We start from the raw sequence: 26445 nt of genomic DNA, 5'->3' as shown, positions 1-26445 counted from the left end.
GTTCAGTTTTGCCAATCGATCATTGTTGAGGTAAAGTGACATCTAATTATGCATTGGTTGTGGACAATTATTGTAATTACAACCAGGAACTGAAACACATAATGTTGTTCTTATCAGCTAAGTTTTTCCTAGCAAAAACTAAAAACTGATTAAGGGACAGACAAAAAACAGTTAGTCTTATTTATATGATTAAAAGTGCCATGCAAAGCCATTCTTGCTATATTCACTGTCTCATTTAAAATTAGCAAATGATTTTTAAGAATCCTGAAAATTAAAAGAAAAATGTGTTTGTTAAACATATCTATAGAAAATAATTTACTCATTAGTAAACAGTATGTTTCTGGCATTGTTATAATAACTTGAATTTCTCCATTTCAGGAGATAAATGGCTCTGAGCTATGCTTCCCAAGTGGGCAGAAAATAAAATCTGCTTATCTTCCCCAAAGGCAGATTCATATACCAGCTGTTTTTCAGTCTCCTGCTCATTATAAGCAGATTTTTACATCTTGTCTTATAGGTATGACTGTTATCTTTCTATTTTATTATGATCGACTGCTTAATGTAAGTAGTATAGCTATGAGAAAGCATTGTATACTGAGAATTTTTATATTAAATTCTCTACTTGAGATTTGTTATTTTCCATATGTTTCCTCCAGCTTTCAACAATAACTTATATTCAAATTTCAGGTCAAATTGAGTTTCATAAGTGGGAAATGACAGTATTATCTTTTTCTGGTTATAATTTTTCATTTTTTTTAAACTAGAAGTGGTTTAATGGTTAAGAAAAAATTTTTTTTAAAGATTTTATTTATTTATTTGACACAGAGAGAGACAGCCAGCGAGAGAGGGAACACAAGCAGGGGGAGTGAAGGAAGAAGCAGGCTCCCAGCGAAGGAGCCTGATGTGGGACTCAATCCCAGGACTCTGGGATCACACCCTGAGCCGAAGGCAGACGCTTAACGACTGAGCCACCCAGGCGCCCCTGTTAAGAAATTCTAAACATGATGCATGATTAGTTTTGATCGTTCTTTTTGTTATACAAGAACAAAACTTGCCTTTAAAAATGGATATTAGCATTAGGTTATAGATTACTCCGTTAAAAGGCTTTTTTAAAATTTAGCTAACAGTACACATGATACAAACACAATTAGTTCGTATTTAATTTTCATTTGTACTTATCTTTTTTATTTTGTAGAGCATCTAAATATATTGCTGTTTGGGTTGGCACAGAGGTTGCAAAAAGCTCTTTCAAAAGTTGACATATCATTTTACACATCATTAAAGGGAGAAAAACTGAAAAATGTAGAAAGTAATGTGCCGTCCTGCCATCATCATCAACCTGCAAAACTTGTCACGGTTAAAAAGGAAGGTCCAAATAAGGTATTGTTCCCTCTTCCTTGCCTGTTGCCCACCAAATACTTGTAAAAAGTTTATGCTTTATGACAAGCTTAGTTAAAGTCTTGATTAGGAGTCACTTGAGGTGTTAGTAACTAACATACAGTAAATTCCCAGGAAATTTTTATTGAAAGATTATCTGTGTTCTGTGAGTTAAGATCATCCTTTAAATTGCTTAGGAACTTATTACATAGTGGTGGATGGAGGAAGAAACATCAAAGGAAATTTTGCATAAAACTGTAATTGATACAGCAGGATGGATATGCCCAAGTTACAGTTAGAACACTGAGAAAGGGATATGTCCCATCCTGAGGTCTTAGAGAATGCAGAGATGAGCCTGAAAGAAGTGAAAGCTGAAGTAGTCTATTATGTGATCCCCAGTATGAGTTAACAGATAAGGCCTAGGAATATAAAAGCATAGTGATTTAATTTACATTGCTGATAATGTGTTATTATGGAAGAAGTCAAGTTAGTAAAATGTTTATGTATTGCATATATAAAATTAAATGTAAGTTCAGTTGTCAAAAGAATTCATAAATAATATAACCATAGAATAAAATATTATAGAACCATCAAAAGTCTTTTTCTTTTTAAGATAATTTGATGACATTGTTGTCATGTGTACAGTATGTTGTATATGAAGGTTAGGTTATGGAGTAGAAAACATATTATCTGAGTTTTATTTTTGTTTAAAAATCAGTATACGTATGTGTATCTTCGTGTGCATGTGCACACACTTATGTGAGTGACAAAAAAGGCCAAAGAGAAATGCAGAAGATATTTCTTGTAGTTGTTTCTGGGTAGCTTTCTGATTTTTTATAGTAAACATTTTAAATTGGGAAAACAATAAATTTTATTTTTCAATTAAGCTTATATGCTCAGAATAATGTAATTTTTTGATAAGGAGAAAATAAATGGAAAAGTAGGTGGTTTTAATTTTAATGTGTTGTTTAATTGATATTAATAAAAAGATTAACTTGAATAATGAATAATTGATTGTAGTACATTAATGCCAAACAGCTTTTTATATCTTTTTTTTTTTAAAGATTTTATTTATTTATTTGACAGAGATAGAGACAGCCAGCAAGAGAGGGAACACAAGCAGGGGGAGTGGGAGAGGAAGAAGCAGGCTTATAGCGGAGGAGCCTGATGTGAGGCTCGATCCCATAACGCTGGGATCAAGCCCTGAGCCGAAGGCAGACGCTCAACCGCTGTGCCACCCAGGCGCCCCAGCTTTTTATATGTCTTGACAAACATAATACAAAAACAGTAAAATATAAAATTTTTCTTACTAAATTGTACTATCTTTTTCCTCTTAGGGTCGTCTCTTTTATACCTGTGATGGACCCAAAGCTGACCGATGTAAATTTTTCAAGTGGCTTGAAGAAGTGACCCCAGGATATTTAACACAGGAAGACTCTCGACCTAGCATGGTTTTAAGTGATATAAAGAGTATTGGCCTGTATTTAAGAAGTCAAAAGATACCCCTCTTTGAGGAATGCCAGCTTTTGGTGAGGTACGTTTCTTGGTACCAAATAATGCCTGTAATTATATTAATTATATCAGAAAATAATAACCTCACATGACTGTCGTCAGTTTTTTTTTTTTTTTAAGATTTATTTATTTTAGAGAGAGAGAGAGACAAAGAGTTGGGGGTGGGGCAGAGGGAGAGGGAGAGGGAGAGGGAATCTCAAGCAGACTCACCACTGAGTATGGATTCCATTGTGGGGCTCAATCCCATGACTCTGAGATCAGGACCTGAGCTGAAATCAAGAGTCAGATGCTTAACCAATAACCACCCCGGGGGCCCTGATTGTCATCAGTTTTAAGAAAGATTGAGATAGGAAAAATATCTAAAAGTATCTAAAACCTCAGTTTTTCTAACTGTAAAATGGGAATAATTATTAAAGCTATTTTTGGCCCCTTCTAAGCATCAAGCAATGATTGGCAGGCACGCTATTTTTCTAATCACTTTTATATATGGTCACAATCCTAAGGGAAACCCTGCTGAACAAACCACAAGAATAATTTTTATCAGTGCAGGATAAGAGTGGTCATTCACAAGCCTGAACTAGGTAATAAAATGCTACATTTTGAAAACATGTTTTATAAAAGTGGGATTATCCAAAAAGTAGCTATAATGAATATTTGCATGGTAATTTAATAACATCTATGGGGAGTTTATACATGCTGTGCACTCTTCTAAGCACTTTGCATGTATTATTTCATTTAATCATAATAACCTAGAAAATATGGAAATAATGGGGATAATTTATTATAGTTATTGAAACTGAGGTACTCTATCTTTTATATACTTCTTAGATACTTTTCCTATCTCAGTCTCTTTTAAAACTAATGATAATTCTGTAATGGTTGCTATTATCTTCCTTTGACACAGTATTTTTTTTATTTTGTGTACATGTATGAAAGTATATAAAGATACACTCACCCTGGTTCTTTCCTTTTAATATTGTATTTTAAAGATGAAAAGAAAAAGATTTGTACCTTCAAACTTCCACTTATAAAGTAAGTCCTAGGATTATAATGTACAGTATGATAACTGTAGTTAATAATACTGTATAATATATTTAAAAGTTGGTAAGAGAGGATATCTTAAAAGCGTTCATCTTGGGCACCTGGGCGACTCAGTCAGTTAAGCATCGAGCTCTTGATTTTGGCTCAGGTCTTGATCTTGGGGTCATGGGATCGAGCCCCACATTTGGCTCTGCAATCAGCGGGGAGCCTGCTTGAGATTCTCTCTCTCCCTCTGCCACTCCCCCCCTCAAATATGTAAATAAATCTTTAAAAAACAGTGCTCATCACAAGGAGAGCAATTTGTAACTCTGTGGTGACTGATGTTAACTAGACTTACTGTGGTGATCATTTCACAATATATACATATAGCAAACCATTTTATTGTACACCTGAAACTGCTATAATGTTATATGACAATTATATCTCAGTTAAAAATTTGTACCTTAATATTTAAACTCATTTTTATTTTTTACTCATTTTTCAGAAGAAGATTTGATTTTCAAAGAAAACAGTATGGCAAACTAAAGAAGTTTACTACTGTAAATCCTGAATTTTATAGTGAACCTAAAAGCAAACTTTATCTTAAGCTGAGTCGGAAGGAAAGTTCTTCAACTTACAGCAAAAGTAAGTTGATTGATCATGTTGGTGACTAAGTCTAGCCTTGTATCTCAGTTACGTAACTGTAAATTCTTTGTATTAAAGAGGCTTTATAAAATACTGCTTAATAGTAGCATATATTGGGGCGCCTGGGTGGCTCAGTCGTTAAGCGTGTGCCTTCGGCTCAGGTCATGATCCCAGCGTTCTGGGATCTAGCCCTGCATCGGGCTCCCTGCTCGCTCTACTTGCTGCTCCCCCTGCTTGTGCTCTCTCTCTGTCTAATAAATAAATAAAATCTTTAAAAATATGGAGTAATGAGATAGCAGGATGAAAGTATATCATAGATGAAGCTACAATAATTAAGACAGTATGGAACGGACACAATGATATACAAATTGAAGAGTAGTATAAAATAGGGAGCCCAGAAACAGATCTAAGATTTTATTTATTTGAGAAAGAGAGAGAGTGCACGAGTGGGGAAGCAGACTCCCCGAACTCGACAACAAGGTGTTTAATCCCACCACCCATGAGATCATGACCTGAGTCAAAACCAAGAGCCAGACGCTTAATCCACCGAACCACCCAGGCGCTCTTATTACTTTTGGATCTTATACATTGAGGTTATTTTATTAGGTGCATTTTCAGTTTATATTTTAAATTACAGTTATCTTCTTGGTAAATTGAACTTCTATTATTATGTAGAGGCTCTCTTCATCTCTAATAATACTTTTTTCTTAAAATCCAGTTATCAATATAGCTGTGTTTTATTTTGACTAATATTTGTTCAATAAGTCTTCTAATCTTTTTGTTCCACCTTTGTGTGTTCCTACATTATAGGTGTGTCCCTTATAATTAGCATATGTTTGGGGCGCCTGGGTGGCTCAGGCCATTAAGCGTCTGCCTTTGGCCCAGGTGGCGATCCTGTAGTCCCTGGGATCCAGCCTGCTTTGGGCTCTCTGCTCAGCAGGGAGTCTGCTTCTCCCTATGACTCTCCCCTCTCCCTCATCTCGTGCTCTCTCTGTCTCTCTCTCTCAAATAATAAAGTCTTTTTTAAAATTAGCATATGTCTGGGGGTGCCTGGGTAGCGCAGTCATTAAGCGTCTGCCTTAGGCTCAGGGCGTGATCCCAGCATTCCCCGATCGAGTCCCACATCGGGCTCCTCCGCTGGGAGCCTGCTTCTTCCTTTCCCACTCCCCTGCTGTGTTCCCTTTCTCGCTGGCTGTCTCTCTGTCACATAAATAAATAAAAAATCTTTAAAAAAAAATAAAAATAAAATTAGCGTATGTCTGAATTTTTAAAATTTGACTTGTAAATGGAGTAAGCCCAGTGGTTAAATTAATTATAATAATTGATATGCTTGGGTATATTTTTACAGTCTTAAGTTATTTCTGTTTATCCCACTTTATCTGTGCTCTTTTTAATCCTTTCTTGCTTTAAAAAAAATTGATACTTAAGATCTTACCCTCCAGTAAGACAGGAACTCACATGGCTTGTTTCTTCCTCTTTACTTTTTCTTTCACTCTCCCCTCCCTCACATCTTGTTGATCTTATCTAGAATAGTGCTACGCAAAGTATTGTTGGCAGACTGGTTCTAGTACACAAACTGTTACTGGTTCCCAAAGAGGGGTGTGGGGCTGCTCTAGAGTGTAAATACCCTTTGTTAATAAACAGACTAGTTTAGTTGTGTGTTGCTTTATTTTGTCTGTACTAAAACTTTCTGAATGAAGGAAGCATGTTGACTTGTTGATTGCATTCTAGCACAAACTTCATGTTGCAGACCAATAACAAAACTATTTAAGACAGGCTGCTTTGAATAGCATAAATTTTAGGTTAGTATGGTGTTATTTCCTATCTTTGAGCATAACTACTTTTTAAAAGATGACTGCAAACTTGTCCAAGGTAATTTAGTTACATTTATTTCATGTTTCCCTTTTAGCATCTTCTGGATTTTTCTCTCTTATTGTATTTCATCAAAAACTGTTTTGAATGGAGGTCTTTGTATGGTAAACCACCTGAGCCTTGAATACTTGAGAATATTTTTACTGTACATTCATATTTGAATGATAGTTTTACTACATTTAGAATTCTAGGTTTTAAATTCTTTTCATTTAATACTTTTGACCTACAGAAGCAGCAATTTTATATGTTTTAAACAAATATTAATATACTTGGTTATGTTCTAGCTGTTGAAAAATCTGATGGCATTACGATTCTTACTCCTTTATAGGTTATTTGCTCTTTCTGTCTGGAAGCTTTAGAATTTTATTTTTCTCTCTGAATTTTATAGTCTTATATTTCCCTATAATGTGTCTAAATATGAGTTTTTCCTTTTTCTCCTCTTGGGCACACCATTGGCCTTTTATTTTTGTATTTTTTATTTATTTTTTTAAAAGATTTTATTTATTTATGTGATAGAGAGACAGCCAGCGAGAGAGGGAACACAGCGGGGAGTGGGAGAGGAAGAAGCAGGCTCCCAGCAGAGGAGCCCGATGTGGGACTCAATCCCCAAACGCCGGGATCACGCCCTGAGCCAAAGTCAGATTTTTTAACGACTGCGCTACCCAAGTGCCCCACCATTGGCCTTTTAAATCTAAAGTCTTCTATCTCCAAACTCATCCAGCATATGCATTAAATATGTATAGCTTTTTGTATGTCAGTCATATTTCCATAAGGTTTATTTTATTTATTTATTTATTTATTTATTTATTTATTTTTAAAATACTAAAGTCAGGGCACCTGCGTGGCCCAGTTGCTTAAGCATCTGCCTTCAGCTCATGTCTCATTCCCAGGGTCCTGGGATCAAGCCCTGCTGGGGCTCCCTTCTCAGTGGGGAGCCTGCTTCTCCCTCTTCCCCTCTCCCTTGCTTGTGCTCTCTCTCACTCTCTCCCTCCCTCACATAAATAAATAAAATCTTTTAAAAAAAAAAGTAAATGAATATTAAAGTCTTATTTTTTCTATTTTTTTTTTAATTCTGGGAAATTGATTATCAATATTTCTTCAAATAATCTTCACTTTATTTTTATTTCTCTCTCTAGGACTTTTATTATTCCAATATTAGCCTCTCTGACTCTCTTAACATTTCTTTTATATTGTCTGGGCTTTTGTCCTTTCTTCTTTCTGGGAAATATCCTCAATATGGTCTTCTAAATTGCTTAGTTATTCCTCAGATGTGTCCATTCTGCTATTTATCCCATCAATTATAACTTTATTTCAACTACCATATATTTTTAAACCTAATTTTTTTGTTGATTTCTTTTTCATTATTTTCTTGGTCTTATTTTGCATTGCTACTATCATCTCTTATCTGTTATAAAAAATCTCTTTTCAGGCTAAATTTAAATTATTTGTCCATCTGTTCTGGTATTTCCTTTTCTGTAGGACTCTGTAATCCAGTACGTTTTTCTTTGAAGTCTTTGTTCTCCTTAAATGTCTCATTATTTTGGCCTGTAAACTAATTTTCCCCTGGTGGTTTCAGCTGCTCTTTCTGGCAATGCATATGGGTGAAGGCTGACCCAAGTCTAGTCAGCGCCAATGAGGTCAGGGAGTTGGGTTCAGTCCCAGATCTGCCATTTACTGGCCTTATATCTATGGATAATTTATTTAACTTCTTTGGGCCTCAGTCTTCCTTCATCAATAAAATGGTGATAGTAATAACATCTATCTGACATGTAAAATGTCTATTGACCCAGAATATAATATATGTTACTGTGTGGGTTTTTTTTTTTTTTTTTAAGATTTTATTTATTTATTCATTTGACAGAGAGAGAGAGACAGCCAGCAAGAGAGGGAACACAAGCGGGGGTGGGAGAGGAAGAAGCAGGCTCCCAGTGGAGGAGCCCGATGCGGGGCTCGATCCCAGGACTCTGGGACCACGCCCTGAGCCGAAGGCAGACGCTTAATGACTGAGCCACTCAGGCGCCCCTTAAGATTTTACTTTTTAAGTCATCTCAGCACGTGAGACTCAAACATAAAACCCTGAGATCAAGAGTCATAGGCTCCACCAGCCAGGCGCCCCTGGTTAATTGTGTTTTATAAAAAAAAAAAAAAAAAATTCCCATAGATACATGACCTGCCAATAGATTCTGATCTATTTATCTATCCCTGGTGGCAGTAGTTATGTGAGTTGCTGCCTTGTTTCTCTATCTTAAGGTCCTCCTGGTAGTGTTTGTTTTAGCCAAAGATGAAATTAGCTTCAAAACAAATCCTGGAGTCAACTGCTCCAAGAGTGATAGGATTATTCCATCATCCATTAGTTAATATTCCAGTTGACCTTCGACACTTAAAATTCCTCTTTGTCCCCTTGATTGGTGAGGTTGGGGTTATCCTGGGAATCTGCTGGGAAAATTCTTCCTCTCTTCCCCATTCTCAGAATTCCTTTCTATCATCTATAAAGGATTAGGAGTTTCTGAGCTTTGTAAAATTTTTATCATCATCCTTTCGCATTCTCTTTGTGGCTTCTGTAAGAATATCACTGCTCTGAAGTAGACGTGCCTTTCCCTTTCCCACTAGCTGTTTTCTAACATTGTGTTGGATTTGTATTTTAAAGTTTTCCTGTCATTTCGGTGGGATAGAGAAAGGAAAGGTGAACAATTTTTTTTTCTGTCAACTATCTTGAATTGGAGATCTTTTTAATAATTGTGGCGATGGTTGTATTAAATAAATATTAGCAAAGAATGAATAAATTGTTTATATGTTTCCTCAGTTGGCTTTTTTTTTTTTTTTTTGAGAGACAGACAGAGAACAGGAGACAGGCAGAAGGAGAGAGAGAGTGAGAATCGTAAGCAGGCTCCAAGCCCAGCATGGAGCCCCAGGTGGGGCTCCATCTCAAGACCCTGAGATCATGGCCTGAGCTGAAATCCAGTGTCAGATGCTTAACCACCTGAGCCACCCAGGAGCCCGGCAAATATTTTTTTTGAAATTAGATATATAATAATACTATAATATAAATCAGCTTTTTCTAAAGCGTAAACATTTTCTAAAATAATAGTTCTATAGGGGTATTGATAAAAGTCAATGTAAAAAAATAGATTCTGTGGCTAAATAAATTTGGGAAGTGCTGTGTTAAGCAAATAAGTTTAATCTAAGATTTTTCAGAACCTTAAATGTGCTGATATGCATTGGACTTTCCAAGATGGGAATGTAGCCCAGTAAATGATCTTTTCTGATGCAGTTGAGACTTGTGACTTGTCAGTTAATTTTCAAAGTTGGTTTAAGTTAGGGAATATAATAAATAATGCATATGAACATTAAACATTTAAACTTAAAATATTTGAATATGTTTTTATTTAATGATCTTTTGATGAAGAATTAAGGCTTTTGGGGCGCCTGGGTGGCACAGCGGTTAAGCGTCTGCCTTCGGCTCAGGGCGTGATCCCGGCATTATGGGATCGAGCCCCACATCAGGCTCCTCTGCTATGAGCCTGCTTCTTCCTCTCCCACTCCCCCTGCTTGTGTTCCCTCTCTCGCTGGCTGTCTCTATCTCTGTCGAATAAATAAATAAAATCTTTAAAAAAAAAAAAAAGAATTAAGGCTTTTGCTTAGAATATGAGTTTTTTGATTGGAAATCTTTTTTTATCTTGTATGAACCATACCCACAAATACTCCACCCATAAAGATTTACCATACTGAATTCTTAAACATGGAGTAAGAACTTGTGAAACAATCTAAGTGGAGAGTGATTTAAGTTTTTTCAATCTCTTTTCTAATCTTTTACATTTATCTTATCTATACTTGAGTCAAAAACAATTTTTTTTGTGTGGCTTTTTAAAGCAAATCTTAATTAAGTCTTTCTAAATTATTTAATTTTCTTAAAACAGCAATTATTTTTCTTCATCCTCATAATGGTTCAAATAATACTTGATTAAGTTATATAATTGTAACTAACCTGACTGGTATAAAAAAGTTTTAGAACAGATACAGTTGACTCTTTGTGTCAGCTCAGCTGGTGGTAGAAATGGTGTACAGGTATTGTGGAAATAGCCTACTAGCTGTGAGTACTCAATATGCTGTGGAGATGGTGTGTTATACAGGAAGAAGAACATTAATTAATCTAGAGCATCAGTTAAGTAGAAGTCTGTTAAGAGAACTTGTATTCTATCTACAGATTGCCAACTTTATTTGAGCATGAAAACCATTATATGGCAGAGCATCTTTTTAGACTGATGCTCTACCTTGGGAAAGTTTGATATAGCTATAAAGTTGTTTTATAAGAAAGATGAGTTAGATGATATGTTGCTTTATTTACACTGTGTTTTTTTTTTTTAAGATTTTATTTATTTGAAGAGAGAGAATGAGCAGGGAGAAGGGGTAGGGGGAGAGAGAGAGAAGCAGACTCTCCACTGAGCCTGATGTGGGGCTGGATCCCCGGACCCAGAGATCATGATCTGAGCCAAAGGAAGTTGCTCAACTGACTGAGCCACCCAAGTGTCCCTATTTATGTTGTTTTTTAATATAATCATAAAATAACTTCAAAAACATAAAAGTAATTGCATTAAAACATGAAAATAAAGTGTTACTTATTTAGGTCTTAGTTTGGGTGGAATCTAGTACATAAGAACTAATTTTGGTTTTTGAGAAATAATATATAACTAAGCATGTAAGAAATCCAAAGTAGTTTTGAATTGAGCATAGTTCTGAGTTCTTTAAAAAATGTTTGTCTCTTCAGATGATCTTTGGGTAGTTTCAAAAACCCTGGACTTTGAATTGGATACTTTTATTGCATGTAGTGCTTTCTTTGGACCATCATCTATCAATGAGGTAGAGCTACTACCTTTGAAAGGTTATTTCCCTTCTAACTGGCCCACTAATGGTAAGTGTTATCATGCCCATATTAATTTACATTAAAAGAAGAATGATAGACATAAGATGCTTTGTGAGCAAGGATGCTAACTGTGTGTGGGATTATTTGATTAAGGCCAACAAAAAGCCAGCCACCACCAGGTGCCTGGGTGGTTCAGTTGGTTAAGTGTCTGACTCTTGATTTCAGTTCAGACCATGATCTCAGCTTCGTGAGATTGAGCCCCACCTGGCGTTCCATGCTGGGCTTGGATCCTGCTTAAGATTCTCTCTCTCCCTCTCCCTTTGTTCCTCCCTGCTACCACCGTCCCCAGCTCACACACACTCTCTTTCAAAAAAAAAAAAAAAAAAAATCCATCTGTACTTCCTACTATTGTATGCAATGTGTTCCTGAAAATATGTATAAAAGTTGAATATATAAATATTTCTGCAGTTCAAGTCTCAGAGGGCTAAAAATATAATAAAATCTTGAACCCTCACTTAAGTATTTTGTTAAAGTTGATTTTTTTTTTAATATCCATCCATTTTTTTGAGAGAGAGAGAGAAAGGAGGGGGTGGGGGAGGGGCATAGGAAGAGGGAAGAGAGACTCTCAAGCAGATTCTGCTGGCATGGAGCCCGATGGGGGGCTGGAACTCACGACCCCAAGACCACAACCTGAGCCAAACCCAAGAGTCAGACGCTTAACCGACTGTGCCACACAGGCGGCCCTAAAGTTGATTTTTATATAACTGATTTTTAAAATATAAACATTAAAAGTGTAAATAAGAATTTTCTCAAATAATTTCTTACATCAAGTTCTGATTCTCTTGGTTTTTTAATTCTTTTGGTTTATTTTTCTAATAGGGTATGTTTAGTAAACACATCATTTATTTTTAATTGAGAAGGTCTTTTAGATTTTGCAGGGATTTTGCCAGCAGAGGAACAGAATGGAATGATTTTTATTTTGAGAAATTTTTAATAAGATAGTAGACTAGCAGCCTTATTATTATTATTATTATTTTAATAAAGGAAGTTTTAGTAGGCTGAATCCCTATCCAGTTCTAAAAATCTATAGATTTCTCTATACATCTTGATCTCTGGAATAATTCCTGATGGTTGAATTTGGTCTAGTAAAAGCCTAATTACATAAACATTTGTTACTTGTCACTTTCATATGGATATTTTCATATTTGTTGCAGTTGTTTTCTACATATCAGCATTCTAACCTTATGTTTTCCATATATTTCTATGAAAGAGTTGAAGAAATGAAAGAAAGTGTTCAGAAATTACACAAATTTACTGTGCAGTACAAGATGGTATGCTAATTAGTTGGAACTGTTGAGCAGTATCTCCATGCACTAACTCAGAGCAGTTGTTCTTGGGCGCCTGGGTGGCTCAGTCATTAAGCATCTGCCTTCAGCTCAGGTCATGATCCCAGGGTCCTGGGATCGAGCCCTGCATCGGGTTCCCTTCTCAGTGGGAAGCCTGCTTCTCCCTCTCCCACTCCCCCTGCTTGTTTTCCCTCTGCTTGTGTTCCCTCTCTCTGTCAAAAAAATAAAATCTTAAAAAAAAAAAAAGAACAATTGTTCTTGCTCATTAGCTGATATATAGAAGTCCAAATTTGAATTAAGTTATGCAATTTATGGATACCAATATAAAAAATATGCATAAGCAGGTAGTATAGTAGTTTAATGGATAAAACTCCACATGTGCTTAAGGGTTTATTTTATGTTATGTGATTAATTCAGTAGCTGAGCTCTGAGTTATATGAACATTTGGGATGGGAGGGGCAGAGAGAGAGGGAGAGAGAGAAAATCCTAAGCAAGCTCCACACCCAGCATAGAGCCCAACATGGGGCTCGATCCCATAACCCTGAGATCACAACCAGAGCTGAAATCAAGAGTCAGATGCTTAACCAACTGAGCCACCCAACTGAACATTTTTAATAGTTTTTTTATGATCTGTTTTTCTTTACATTAAGTGTTCATTTTCTGCATTCTCTCTACAGTAGTGGTCCATGCATTGTTGGTTTGTAATGCTAGCACAGAGCTGACCACTTTGAAAAACATTCAGGACAACTTTAATCCAGCTACTCTACCTCTAACACAGTACTTGTTAACAATGTAAGTCATTATTTACCTTTGGATCATTGGTATTCCAAAATGTGACTAAATGTGAATATGAAAATGCAATCAAAGTACATTACATGAATTTTTGCCAACAATATTTTTATTATCTTTCAGAGATGAAGAGATTACTGTTTGTCAGTAGTTAAAAGGATGATTACTGTAAATTTTTTCCGTTTGTCAAGGAATAATATTTTAAGGATCTTTTGAGTATTGACTTTTTTTATTCATTTGTATTTTTATGCCACAAATTATTTAATATCTAAAAGAATCCTTTTACAGGTTGAATTCAGTAATGTATATTGATACTAACTTTATTCTTAGAACTTTTAATTTTTCAAGTACCATACCCCTTTTTAAAATATTGGAAGTGATATTCTATTAAAGTCACTAAAATGGTAGAAAAAGTCTAGTTTTGAGGTCTGTAACCTACAATGGTAGAAACATTAGACTGGCAGAAGCCCTATCCACAGAGACCTGGCAGGCAAGAAAGGACTGGCATGATGTAGTCAGGGTACTAAAAGGAAAAATATATAGACAAGAATACTTTATCTAGCTAGGCTGTCATTGAAAATAGAAGGAGAGATAAAAAGCTTCCAGAACAAACAGAAACTAAAAGTATTTGTGATCAACAAACCAGCCCTACAAGAAATATTGAAAGGGGTCCTCCAAAGAGACAGCCCAAAAGTAACATAGACCAGAAAGGAACAGAGACAATATATAGTAACAGTCACCTTACAGGCAATATAATGGCACTAAATTCATATCTTTCAGTAGTTACCCTGAATGTAAATGGGCTAAATGCCCCAATCAAAAGACACAGGGTATCAGATTGGATAAAAAAGCAATACCCGTTGATATGCTGTCTGCAAGAGACTCATTTTAGATACAAAGACACCTCCAGAGTTAAAGTGAGGGGGTGGAAAACCATTTACCATGCTAATGGACATCAAAAGAAAGCTGGGGTGGCAATCCTTATATCAGACAAATTAGATTTTAAACCAAAGACTGTAATAAGAGATGAGGAAAGACACTATTAAAGGGTCTATCCAACAAGAAGATCTAACAATTGTAAATATTTATGCCCCTAACATGGGAGCAGCCAATTATATAAGCCAATTAATAACAAAATCAAAGCAACATATCAACAATAATACAAAAATAGTAGGGGACTTTAACACACCCCTCACTGAAATGGACAGATCATCTAAGCAAAAGATCAAGAAGGAAATAAGGGCTTTGAATGGCACACTAGACCAGATGGACTTCACAGATATATTCAGGACATTCCATCCCAAAGCAACAGAATACACATCTTCTCTAGTGCACATGGAACATTCTCTAGAATAGATCACATCCTGGGTCACAAATCAGGTCTCAACCTGTACCAAAAGATTGGGATCATTCCCTGCATATTTTCGGACCACAATGCTTTGAAACTTGAACTCAATCACAAGAGGAAAGTTGGAAAGAGCTCAAATAGATGGAGGCTAAAGAGCATCCTACTAAAGAATGAATGGGTCAACCAGGAAATTAAAGAATTGAAAAAACTTCATGGAAACAAATGAAAATGAAAACACAACTGTTCAAAATCTTTGGGATGCAGCAAAGGTGATCCTAAGAGGGAAGTATATAGCAATACAAGCCTCTCTCAAGAAACAAGAAAGGTCTCAAATACGCAACCTAACCCTACACTGAAAGGAGCTGGAGAACAGCAAATAAAGCCTAAACCCAGCAAGAGAAGAGAAATAATAAAGATCAGAGCAAAAATCAATGAAATAGACACCAAAAGAACAGTAGAACAGATCAATGAAACTAGGAGCTGGTTCTTTGAAAGAATTAATAAGATTGATAAACCCCTGGCCAGACTTATCAAAAAGAAAAGAGAACGTACCCAAATAAATAAAATCATGAATGAAAGAGGAGAGTTCACAACCAACACTGAAGAAATACAATTATAAGAACATATGAGCAACTATATGCCAACAAATTAGACAATCTGGAAGAAATGGATGCATTCCTTGAGATGTATAAACTACCAAAACTGAACCAGGAAGAAATAGAAAACCTGCAAGGAAATTGAAGCAGTAATCAAAAATCTCCCAACAAACAAGAGCCCAGGGCCTGATGGCTTCCCAGGGGAATTCTACCAAACATTTAAAGAAGAATTAATACCTGTTCTTCTGAAACTATCCCAAAAAATGAAATGTAAGGAAAACTTCCAAGCTCATTTTATGAGGCCAACATTACCTTGATCCCAAAACCAGACAAAAACCCCACCAAAAAGCAGAATTACAGACCAATATCCCTGATGAACATGGATGCAAAAATTCTCACCAAAATACTAACCAATAGGATCCAGCAGTACATTAAAAGGATTATTTACCACGACCAAGTGGGATTTATTCCTGGGCTGCAAGGTTGGTTCAACACCCACAAATCAAGGAATGTGATATACTACATTAATAAAAGAAGGGACAAGATCAATGTGATATTTTCAATAGATGCAGAAAAAGCATTTGACAAAATACAGCATCCTTTCTTGATTAAAACTCTTCACAGTGTAGGGATAGAGGGTACATACCTCAATATCAAAAAATCCGATGAAAAAATCCACACTGAATATCATTCTCAATGGAGAAAGCTGAGAACTTTTCCCCTAAGATCAGAACACAAGCAGGGATATCTACTATCACCGCTGCTATTCAGCATAGTACTAGAAGTCCTAGCCTCAGCAATCAGACAACAAAAATAAATAAAAAGCATCCGAATTGGTAAAGAAGAAGTCAAACTCAAACTCTTTGCAGATGATAAGATACTTTAGGTGGAAAACCTAAAAGACTCCACCCCAAAACTGCTAGAACTCATACAGGAATTTAGTAAAGTGACAGGATATAAAATCAATGCACGGAAATCAGCTGCATTTCTATACACCGATAATGAGACAGAAGAAAGAGAAATTAAGGAGTCGATCCCATTTAAAATTGCACCCAAAATCTTAAGATACCTAGGAATAAACCTAACCAAAGAGGCAAAGAATTTGTACTCAGAAGACTAAAGAATACTCATGAAAGAAATTGAGGAAGACACAAAGAAATAGAAAAATGTTTCATGCTCACGGATTGAAAGAACAAATATTGTTTAAGTGTCTATGCTACCTGGAGCCATGTACACATTCAGTGCAATCCCTATCAAAATACCATCAACTGTTTTTCACAGAAATGGAACAAATAATCCTAAAATTTATTTGGAACCAGAATAGACCCCAAATAGCCAGAGGAATGTTGAAAAAGAAAACCAAAACGGATGGCATCACAATACCAGACTTTAAGCTCCATTACAAAGCTGTAATCATCAAGACTATAGTACTGGCACAAAAACAGACACATAGATCGATGGAACAGAATAGAGAACTCAAAAATGGACCTTCAATTCTATGGTCAACTAATCTATGACAAAGCAGGGAAGAATATCTAACGGAAAAAAGACAGTCTCTTTAATAAATGGTGTTGGGAAATTGGACAGCCACATGCAGAAAAATGAAACTGGGCTGTTTCCTTATACCATACACAAAAATAGACTCAAAATGAATGAAAGACCTAAATGTAAGACAGGAACCCATCAAAATCTTGGAGGAGAACACAGGCAGCAACCTCTTTGACCTCGGCTGCAGCACCTTCTTCCTAGACACGTCGCCAAAGGCAAGGGAAGCAAGGGCAAAAACGAACTGTTGGGACTTCATCAAGATAAAAAGCTTTTGCAAGCAAAAGAAACAGTCAACAGAACCAAAAGAAACCGACAGAATGGGAAAAGATATTTGCAAATGACAATGTTATTTAATTTTGAAATGAATTCATTCTTTATAGAAATAGAAATATAACCAATTTATTTATTGCACTATTACCTGAAATAGAGGCTATAATAATTATCTAAGTCAGCCTTGTATAGTAGAACATGGGCTTTAAAGTCAGTACACCACTTATTATCTGTGTGCTCTTTGGGGAAAAAATTAATATTTCTGTATCTCTATTTGGGGTGATTACTTCCTAGTGTTGTTTTTAAGATCACATTAAATAATATGTAAAATGCTTAGCATAGTGCCCGCACATAGTCGGTGGTCAACAAATGTTAGTTCTCTTTTCTCTCCCCCTCCTTCAAATTGGGCATATATCCATTTGTGCCTTTAAAAAAAAATGTTCTCTGTGATGTGTATGAAGTGAAGGCTAAGTTATGAATAGGTTTATTTACCTATTTCAAAAACCCCTCTTTTTCCTTTGATTTTTTTTGCTGCCTTCCTACTAGGTCTTCATCAACTATAGTTAGCAACAAGAGAGTCAATAAGAGAAAATTCATCCCACCAGCCTTCTCAAATACCAACACAAAATTTGAACTTCTCAGCCTAGAAGCAACATTGCAGTTAGCTAGTGAATTAATTCAGGCTCACAAGTTAAATAAGGATCAAGCTACAGCTTTAATTCAGATAGCTCAAATGATGGCATCCCATGAAAATGTTGAAGAAATGAAACTGCAAATCCATACCCTCCCTATCACGATCATACACGGTAAGAAGTAAGAAAGTTCTGGTAAATATACTGTTATATAAGCTTTTGAACTCAGTCTGCTTGTAATTTCCTAGTCAGAAAAGATTCCAGAAAAGCTCTACATAGATTATTTTGAATCTGAACCTACTTTAGTAAACTGTTAGATGAGAGCAGACCTGGCCCCCCTGAAAGGGAGAATAGGCAGCAGATCTGATGAGTGAGTAGCATTACACTCATTCACAGCATCCAGATGTGATCTAGGTATCCACGTGTTGCACTATCACAGTGAACGTCAACTCTGAGCAGCAGAGCCTTTTATTAATTCTTAGCTCGCTCTCTCATCCTCCCCCAGCAGCTCTTCCAAACCTTCATTCTCATAACCTCTCCTGGCCCCTGCCCCACTCTCTCTGAAACTGATCTTGCCTCTAAAACAGGAAATGGAGCTTGTAACAGAAACTCCTCTTAACATCCTGCCCTCCTCCAATGTACCCAAGTTTGAATCTGTTTTTAACCTCGTTTGGTTCTGTCCCATAAGGGAGCTTTACTTTCCCCTCTTAGAGCTAATAATTCTATCTGGATTCTGTCACCCCTTTAGCTCATTTCCCCTCACAGACCTCCACTCCAGAGCTGTTTTGTGCTACTTTGAGGATTTACATCACATCCACCCTGTTGACCAAGCTAGATATCTGGGAGTCATCCTTGATTACTCTTTCTCCCTAAATGAAGTAACTCTCTTAATCCTCCTCCTACTCTCTGTTTATCTTCCCTCATCAGATCAGTCACTGAGATATTTCCTTTCTAGTGTCTACCTTTCTTTCATATCAGTTTTCTCCTCTCCACACCACTAGCATCCTTCAATCCAAGCCTTCGACAGATCTTCATATAACTACCGGTGAGAGGGTAGGCTCTCAAGCTATAATCCTAGATATATATCCTGGCTCTTGTATTTATTAGCTGTATGATCTTGAGCAGGTTACTTATGTCTTTAATTTCTTGCCTTGTAACATGGAGTTGCTAATAGCATCTGTCTCTTAGGATTGGAAGATTAAATGAGTTAACTGGTTGGTAAAGGCCTTAGAACAGTGCCTGGCACATGGGAGGCACTCAGGAAATTTAGCATGTATTAGAGTATTATAACAGTACTGTAACAATCATTGTCATACCACTTTCTAATTGATCTACCTTTAGTTTTACCTTTCTTAATATTTTCACTCAAGTAGTTTTTACAAAATATAATCCGCCTAAGTCAGTTCTATTGCTTAAAATCCTTCAGTGACTGTCCCTGGCCTACAAGACAAAACTTAAACTTTTTAGCCGTACCGTGCAGAACTCTTACGATTTTTCTTTTTGCCTATCTTGTCAGCCTCGTCTCTTGCCTATTTGCTATAGGCTGTATAGAAATAGCTAACATCTACATACTTTGTCATGGCTTTGCCTAGAATGACCCTTTCTTTAAGCAGTCTGGATATCTTATGCCAGAAGACTTAGTTCTGCTACTTCCTATTTTTAGGAAACATTCGCATCTCCACCAAAGCAGAAAGGAATGTTCTTTTTTTGATACCAGAACAGTGTTACTTACCATATTATTTTATCATTGTTCCTCTACTTTATCTATTTTCCTAAGTAGACTAGGGTCTCATTAAATGTGGAGGTCTTTGGTTATCTATTTACTTATCCCTTGTGCTAAGGGCATAGTTGTCACTCAATGAATGTTTTTTGCATAAATTAAACAAAGGAGAGAGGAAGGCAAATGGATGAAATGTTTCTTGTGCTTTCAGAAATTTATTTATGATATTGCCTTTATTTTTTTCCCCTTCCTTCAAAATAATTAGGTGTTTTTGGAGCAGGAAAGAGTTATTTGCTGGCAGTGGTGATTTTGTTTTTTGTACAGCTATTTGAAAAGAGTGAAGTTCCTACCGTTGGAAATGCAAGACCATGGAAACTTCTCATTTCTTCTTCCACTAATGTAGCTGTGGACAGAGTACTTCTTGGGTAGGTATGACTAGTGTGTTTAAGTAGCTACTATTTTATTATTTTATTTTATTTTTCATTTTTAAAAAAGTTTTATTTAAGTAATCTCTACCCCCAACATGGGGCTCAAACTCGGGACCCCAAGATCAAGAGTCACATGCTCCTCTGATGGAGCCAAGTGGGCACCCCTAAGTGGTTAATATTTTAGGTTTTTTGTTGAGAGAGGCAATCCATCATAGGCCCTGAGTGTCTATGCACATTTTTGCTGGGTATGTCAAAAGTTCAGGGCCTTGATCTCTGACTCAAGAGCCAGCATTAATGAAACAATAATAAACTAACATATTAGGTTGTAAGTAGGATAAAATCAAATACCAAACCTGACAATTTTGGCACAAAGATAGGATACTCACATTAAAATTAAGTTCAGTGAAGAACATATAGGGTTAAAAGATATATTGTTGAGGAAGGCAATCTGCTTTGGGACCCTGAGCATCCCTACTGGGATGCTAAGGAGGCAGGGCCCTGGCCACTGTTACCCAAGGCATTTCTCAGTGTTATATTTGCAGCAGGCAACCTTGACGGACGGTAGTGTCTCCCTCCAGGACAAAGATCAGGTTTGTTTACTGATCATTATAAGAATAGTGGCTCTCCAAGTTCAGTGTTCCTTTTCTGCAGCTCAACACATTGCATGTGCAGGCATCCATCTGGACCTTCTGTGTCTTTCCACTGGACTTGAGGACCAAGGGAAATGAGTGCATATTTGTGGATGCCTATGCTGTTTCCCGTGCCATGAACAAAAGTCCTTTGTCTCTGACTCAAAAACCTTAGAAGCAGGCTCAAATTGCAGAACTTACAGGTCATTCTCTTATATACCTGTCTGTATGAACATGTACTAGTAAAAGAGCTGATCAGTTTAGTCAAATTAAATTTTTTACTTTAATAAGAGGGATCCAAGGAATGCAATCACAGTCTGTCCTGCAGGTATAAAATTTTTGTGACCATAAAACTTTATTAAAAATGCAAAGAATGGGGCAACTGTATGGCTCAATTAAGCAGTTAAGTGTCTGACTCTTAGTTTCCGCTCAAGTCGTGATCTCGGGGTCATGAGATCAAGCCTTGCCTTGGGCTCTGCCCTCAATGTGGAGTCTGCTTGTTCCTCTCCCTCTGCCCCTCTCCCCACTAGCTCGCCCTCTCTCTCTTTCTCTCTCTCTCTAAAATAAAATGAATAAATCTTAAAATAATTTTTTAAATGCAAAGAAAATATTACATATTTTACCAATATCCCAATGTTTAATGATCTGAATTTTGACATAAATGACAAAGTTTGATTAGGAAAAATAACTCATTATTTCAAAATGTGTAGGCTTTTTTTTTTTTTAAGATTTTATTTATTTATTTGACAGAGAGAGAGAGACAGCCAGCGAGAGAGGGAACACAAGCAGGGGGAGTGAGGGAGGAAGAAGCAGGCTCCCAGTGGACGAGCCTGATGCGGGGCTCGATCCCAGAACGCCGGGATCATGCCCTGAGCTGAAGGCAGACGCTTAATGACTTAGCCACCCAGGCGCCCCCAAAATGTGTCGGCTTTTAAAAAGTTGACTTTTATAATTACATAAATGAATGCGTAAGGTGGAAAATATGCAGACTCTACAGATAATATATTTCTTTACAGATTTTTTATGCATACACACATACTCATTTATTTTCCAAACTTAGCATTCAACATAATGTACTATTTTGTGTCCTGTTTTTTTCACATAAAGATTAAGTATTGGGGCGCCTTGGTGGCACAGTTGGTTGAACATCTGACTCTTGGTTTCGGCTCAGGTCACGATCTCAGGGTTGTGGGAACCAGCCCCACATGGGGCTCTGCGCTCAGTGTGGATTCTGCTTCAGATACTTTCTCCCTCTCCCTCTGCCCTACTCTCGCTCTCTCTAAAATGAATAAAATCTTAAATTATTGTATCAAATCTTCTTAGAAAATATAATTTTCTTAGCTCTGTCATATTCAATGATCTGCTTATACTTTAAGCAATTTTTTAAAAGTTTTATTTACTTAAATAATCTCTACACCAAACATGGGGCTTGAACTTAGGACTGTGAGATCAAGAGTCCCACGTTTCTCCAACTAAGCCAGCCAGACACTCCTAATTAAGCAATTTTTGATCAGTAAACTTTTTTCACATTTTTGTCATTATAAATAATATTGTGATAAAAATCCTAAAATATAAATCTGTCCATTTCTGCTTGTTTCCTTAGGAAAAAATCTTAAGCCTAGAATAAAAGATATAAACATTTTTTTTTAAGATTTATTTATTTACTTGAGAGAGTGAGAAAGAGCATACACATGTTTGTGTGCGTGAGGGTAGGGGAGGGTCAGAGGAAGAGGGAGAGAATGAATCTTAAGCAGGCTCCACACTGAGCAATGAATGAAGAGCCAGTTCAAGGTCAGTCCCATGACCCTGAGATCATGACCTGAGCCGAAATCAACAGTCAGCGCTTAACTGACTGAGCCATCCAAGAGCCCCTAAACTTTTTTTTTTTTTTTTTTAAGTAAGCTCTGTGACCAGTGTGGGCATAACTCATAACCCTGAGATCAAGAGTTGCATGCTTACAATAGAGCCAGACAGGCACCCCAAGATATAAATATTTTTAAGCTTCCTAATATATTTTTCAAAATTGTCCTTCAGAAAGGATCTGCCAGTGTACACTCTTCTAAGTAATCTAAAACAGAAACTGAATATATTTCTCGATTCAAGACAATGAGGAGTAACTTGGGGGCTAAACAGGAAAAAGCTTTAGATTGCTCAGCTTGAGATGAAAATTTAACTGTAGCCTGTTAGAAAAGTTAGAAAAATCATAAAGTTAGAATGAAGAAGGAAGTTAAGTACTGAATACTAAAACATTTAGGAGAAATTCTTCAGTGTTTAAGCCTCTGATAAGGACCTGAGAAATATGGATCTATAATTAGGATATATACCTCAACCTCATATAGGCTAGACTCACATTTCTTCACATTAAAATAACATTTAGCAGTGCTTTTGGACACTGTACTCTGACTGTAATGGACAGGATGGTACAGGGCGTTTCTTGAGTAGAAATGAAATGTACTTTTTTATTTTTTTATTTTTATTTATTTTTTTAATAATTATTTTTATTATGTTATGTTAGTCACCATACAGTACATCCTTAGTTTTTGATGTAGTGTTCCATGACTCATTATTTGCGTATAACACTACTCCATGCAATATGTGCCCTCCTTAATACCCATCACCAGCCTATCCCAATCCCCCACCCCCCTCCCCTTTGAAGCCCTCCGTTTATTTCCCAGAGTCCATAGTCTCTCGTGGTTCATACCCTGTTCTGTTTACCCCCCCTTCATTCTTTCCTTCCTTCTCCTACTGATCTTCCTGCTATTTCTTACGTTCCATAAATGAGTGAAACCATATGATAATTGTTTTTCTCTGCTTGACTTATTTCACTTAGCATAATCTCCTCCAGTCCAGTCCATGTTGCTGCAAATGTTGTGTAATCATTCTGATGGCTGAGTAATATTCCATTGTATATGTGGACCACATCTTTTTTTTTTTCCCATTCAGTCTTTGCTTTGGTTTTTTTTTTTTTAATTTTTTTTTCCATAATAGTATTTTTATTATATTATGTTATTCACCATACAGTACATCCCTGGTTTTTGATGTAAAGTTCGATGATTCATTAGTTGTGTATAACACCCGGTGCACCATGTAATACGTGCCCTCCTTACTACCCATCACCAGCCTATCCCATTCCTCCATCCCCCTCCCCTCTGAAGCCCTCAGTTTGTTTCTCAGAGTCCATAGTCTCTCATGCTTCATTCCCCCTTCTGATTACCCCCCTTTCTTTATCCCTTTCTTCTCCTACCGATCTTCCTAGTTCTTATGTTCCATAGATGAGAGAAACCATATGATAATTGTCTTTCTCTGCTTGACTTATTTCACTTAGCATTATTTCCTCTAGTGCTGTCTATGTTGCAGCAAATGTTGAGAATGTGTTCTTTCTGATAGCTGAGTAATATTCCATTGTATATATGGACCACAACTTCTTAATCCAGTCATCTGTTGAAGGGCATCTTGTTTCCTTCCATGGTTTAGCTATTGTGGACAATGCTGCTATGAACATTGGGGTGCATATGGCCCTTCACTACGTCTGTATCTTTGGGGTAAATACCCAGTAGTGCAATGGCTGGGTCATAGGGTAGCTCAATTTTTAACTTTTTTTTTTTTTTTAAAGATTTTATTTATTCGACAGAGATAGAGACAGCCAGCGAGAGAGGGAACACAAGCAGGGGGAGTGGGAGAGGAAGAAGCAGGCTCATAGCGGAGGAGCCTGATGTGGGGCTCGATCCCATAACGCTAGGATCACGCCCTGAACCGAAGGCAGACGCTTAACCGCTGTGCCACCCAGGCGCCCCAATTTTTAACTTTTTAAGGGACCTCCACACTGTTTTCCAAAGTGGCTGTACCAACCTGCATTCCCACCAACAGTGTAAGAAGGATCCCCTTTCTCCACATCCTCTCCAACATTTGTTGTTCTTGTCTTATCAATTATTGCCGTTCTGATTGGCGTAAGGTGGTATCTCAGTGTGGTTTTGATTTGAATTTCCCTGATGGCTAATGATTTTGAACATTTTTTCATGTTGTATGTCTTCATTGGAAAAATGTCTGTTCATATCCTCTGCCCATTTTTTTGATTTGATTATTTGTTTCTCGTGTATTGAGTTTGAGAAGTTCTTTGTAGATCTTGGATACCAGTCTTTTATCTGTAGTGTCATTTGCAAATATCTTCTCCCATTCCGTGGGCTGCCTCTTAATTTTTTTTTACTGTTTCCTTGGCTGTGCAGAAGCTTTTTATTTTGATGAAGTCCCACAAGTTCATTCTTTCTTTTGTTTCTCTTGCCTTTGGAGATGTGTCATGAAAAAAGTTGTTGTGGCTGATGTCAAAGGGGTTACAGCCTATGTTCTTCTCTATGATTTTGATGGATTCCTGTCTCACACTGAAGTCTTTCATCCATTTGGAGTTTATCTTTGTGTATGGTGTGAGAGAGTGGTCAAGTTTCATTCTTTTGCATATAGCTGTCCAATTTCCCCGGCACCATTTATTGAAAAGACTTTTTTCCACTGAATGTTTTTCCTGCTTTGTCAAAGATTAGTTGCCCATAGAGCCGAGGGTCCATTTCTGGGTTCTCTATTCTGTTCCATTGGTCTATGTGTCTGTTTTTGTGCCAGTACCATGCTGTCTTTGTGATTACAGCTTTGTAGTATAGCTTGAAATCGGGCAACGTGATGCCCCTAACTTTGTTTTTCCTTTTCAATAATTCCTTGGTGATTCGGGGCCTTTTCAGGTTCCACACAAATTTAAGGGCTGTTTGTTCCAGTTCTTTGAAAAATGTCATTGGTATTTTGATCGGGATAGCATTGAAAGTGTAGATTGCTCTGGGTAGCATAGACATTTTAACTATGTTTATTCTTCCGATCCATGAGCATGGAATGTTCTTCCATCTTTTTGTGTCTTCTTCCATGTCTTTCAAGAGTGATCTGTAGTTTCTAGAATATAGATCCTTTACCTCTCTGGTTAAGTTAATTCCGAGATATCGTATGATTTTGGGTGCTATCGTAAATGGAATGGATTCCCTAATTTCTCTTTCTTCAGTCTCATTGTGTATAGAAATGCAACTGATTTCTGAGCATTGATTTTGTATCCTGCCACATTACTGAATTGCTTTATAAGTTCTAGTAATTTGGGGGTGGAGTCTTTTGGGTTTTCCATATAGAGTATCATGTCATCTGTGAAGAGAGACCGTTTGACTTCTTCTTTGTCTATTTGAATACTTTTTATCCCTTTTTGTTGTCTGATTGCAGTTGCAAGGACTTCTAGTACTATGTTGAATAATAATGGCGAGAATGGGCATCCTTGTCGTGTTCCTGATCTTAACGGAAAGGCTTCCAGCTTTTCCCCATTGAGAATGATATTCGCCGTAGGCTTTTCATAGATGTTTTTTATGAAACTGAGGAATGTACCCTCTATCCCTACACTCTAAAGGGTTTTAATCAGAAAAGGATGCTGTATTTTGTCAAATGCTTTTTCTGCATCAATTGAGAGGATCATATGGTTCTTGACTCTTTTCTTGTTGATATGATCTATCACACTGATAGATTTGCGAATGTTGAACCACCCTTGCATCCCAGGGATGAATCCCACTTGGTCATGATGGATAATCCTTTTAATGTGCTGTCCTATTAGCTAGGATCTTGTTGAGAATTTTGGTGTCCATATTCATCAGGGATATAGGTCTGTAATTCTCCTTTTTGATGGGGTCTTTGCCTGGTTTGGGGATCAAGGTAATACTGGCCTCATAGAATGAGTTTGGTAGTTTTCCTTCTGTTTCTATTTTTTGAAACATCTTCAGGAGAATAGGTATTATTTCTTCTTTGAATGTTTGGTAGAATTCCCTGGGGAATCTGTCAGGCCC

At 36.8% G+C, this 26445-nt stretch overlaps 1 protein-coding gene across 1 annotated transcript in view; it reads left to right on the top strand.

Moving 5' to 3' along the window:
• ZGRF1 (zinc finger GRF-type containing 1) overlaps nucleotides 1–26445 on the top strand; it is a 94363-nt gene that overhangs the window by 43792 nt on the left and 24126 nt on the right. The window contains exons 13-20 of the mRNA XM_040626259.1: nucleotides 379–517; nucleotides 1196–1380; nucleotides 2715–2911; nucleotides 4415–4554; nucleotides 11192–11335; nucleotides 13311–13425; nucleotides 17731–17990; nucleotides 19802–19961. Of these exons, the coding sequence (XP_040482193.1) occupies nucleotides 379–517; nucleotides 1196–1380; nucleotides 2715–2911; nucleotides 4415–4554; nucleotides 11192–11335; nucleotides 13311–13425; nucleotides 17731–17990; nucleotides 19802–19961 (1340 nt within the window). The remainder of the gene's footprint in view (nucleotides 1–378; nucleotides 518–1195; nucleotides 1381–2714; nucleotides 2912–4414; nucleotides 4555–11191; nucleotides 11336–13310; nucleotides 13426–17730; nucleotides 17991–19801; nucleotides 19962–26445) is intronic.

This window comes from Ursus maritimus, unplaced genomic scaffold (assembly GCF_017311325.1).
Source record: "Ursus maritimus isolate PB19 unplaced genomic scaffold, ASM1731132v1 scaffold_11, whole genome shotgun sequence".
Lineage (NCBI taxonomy): Eukaryota > Metazoa > Chordata > Mammalia > Carnivora > Ursidae > Ursus > Ursus maritimus.
This window is presented reverse-complemented; position numbering and strand designations above follow the sequence as displayed.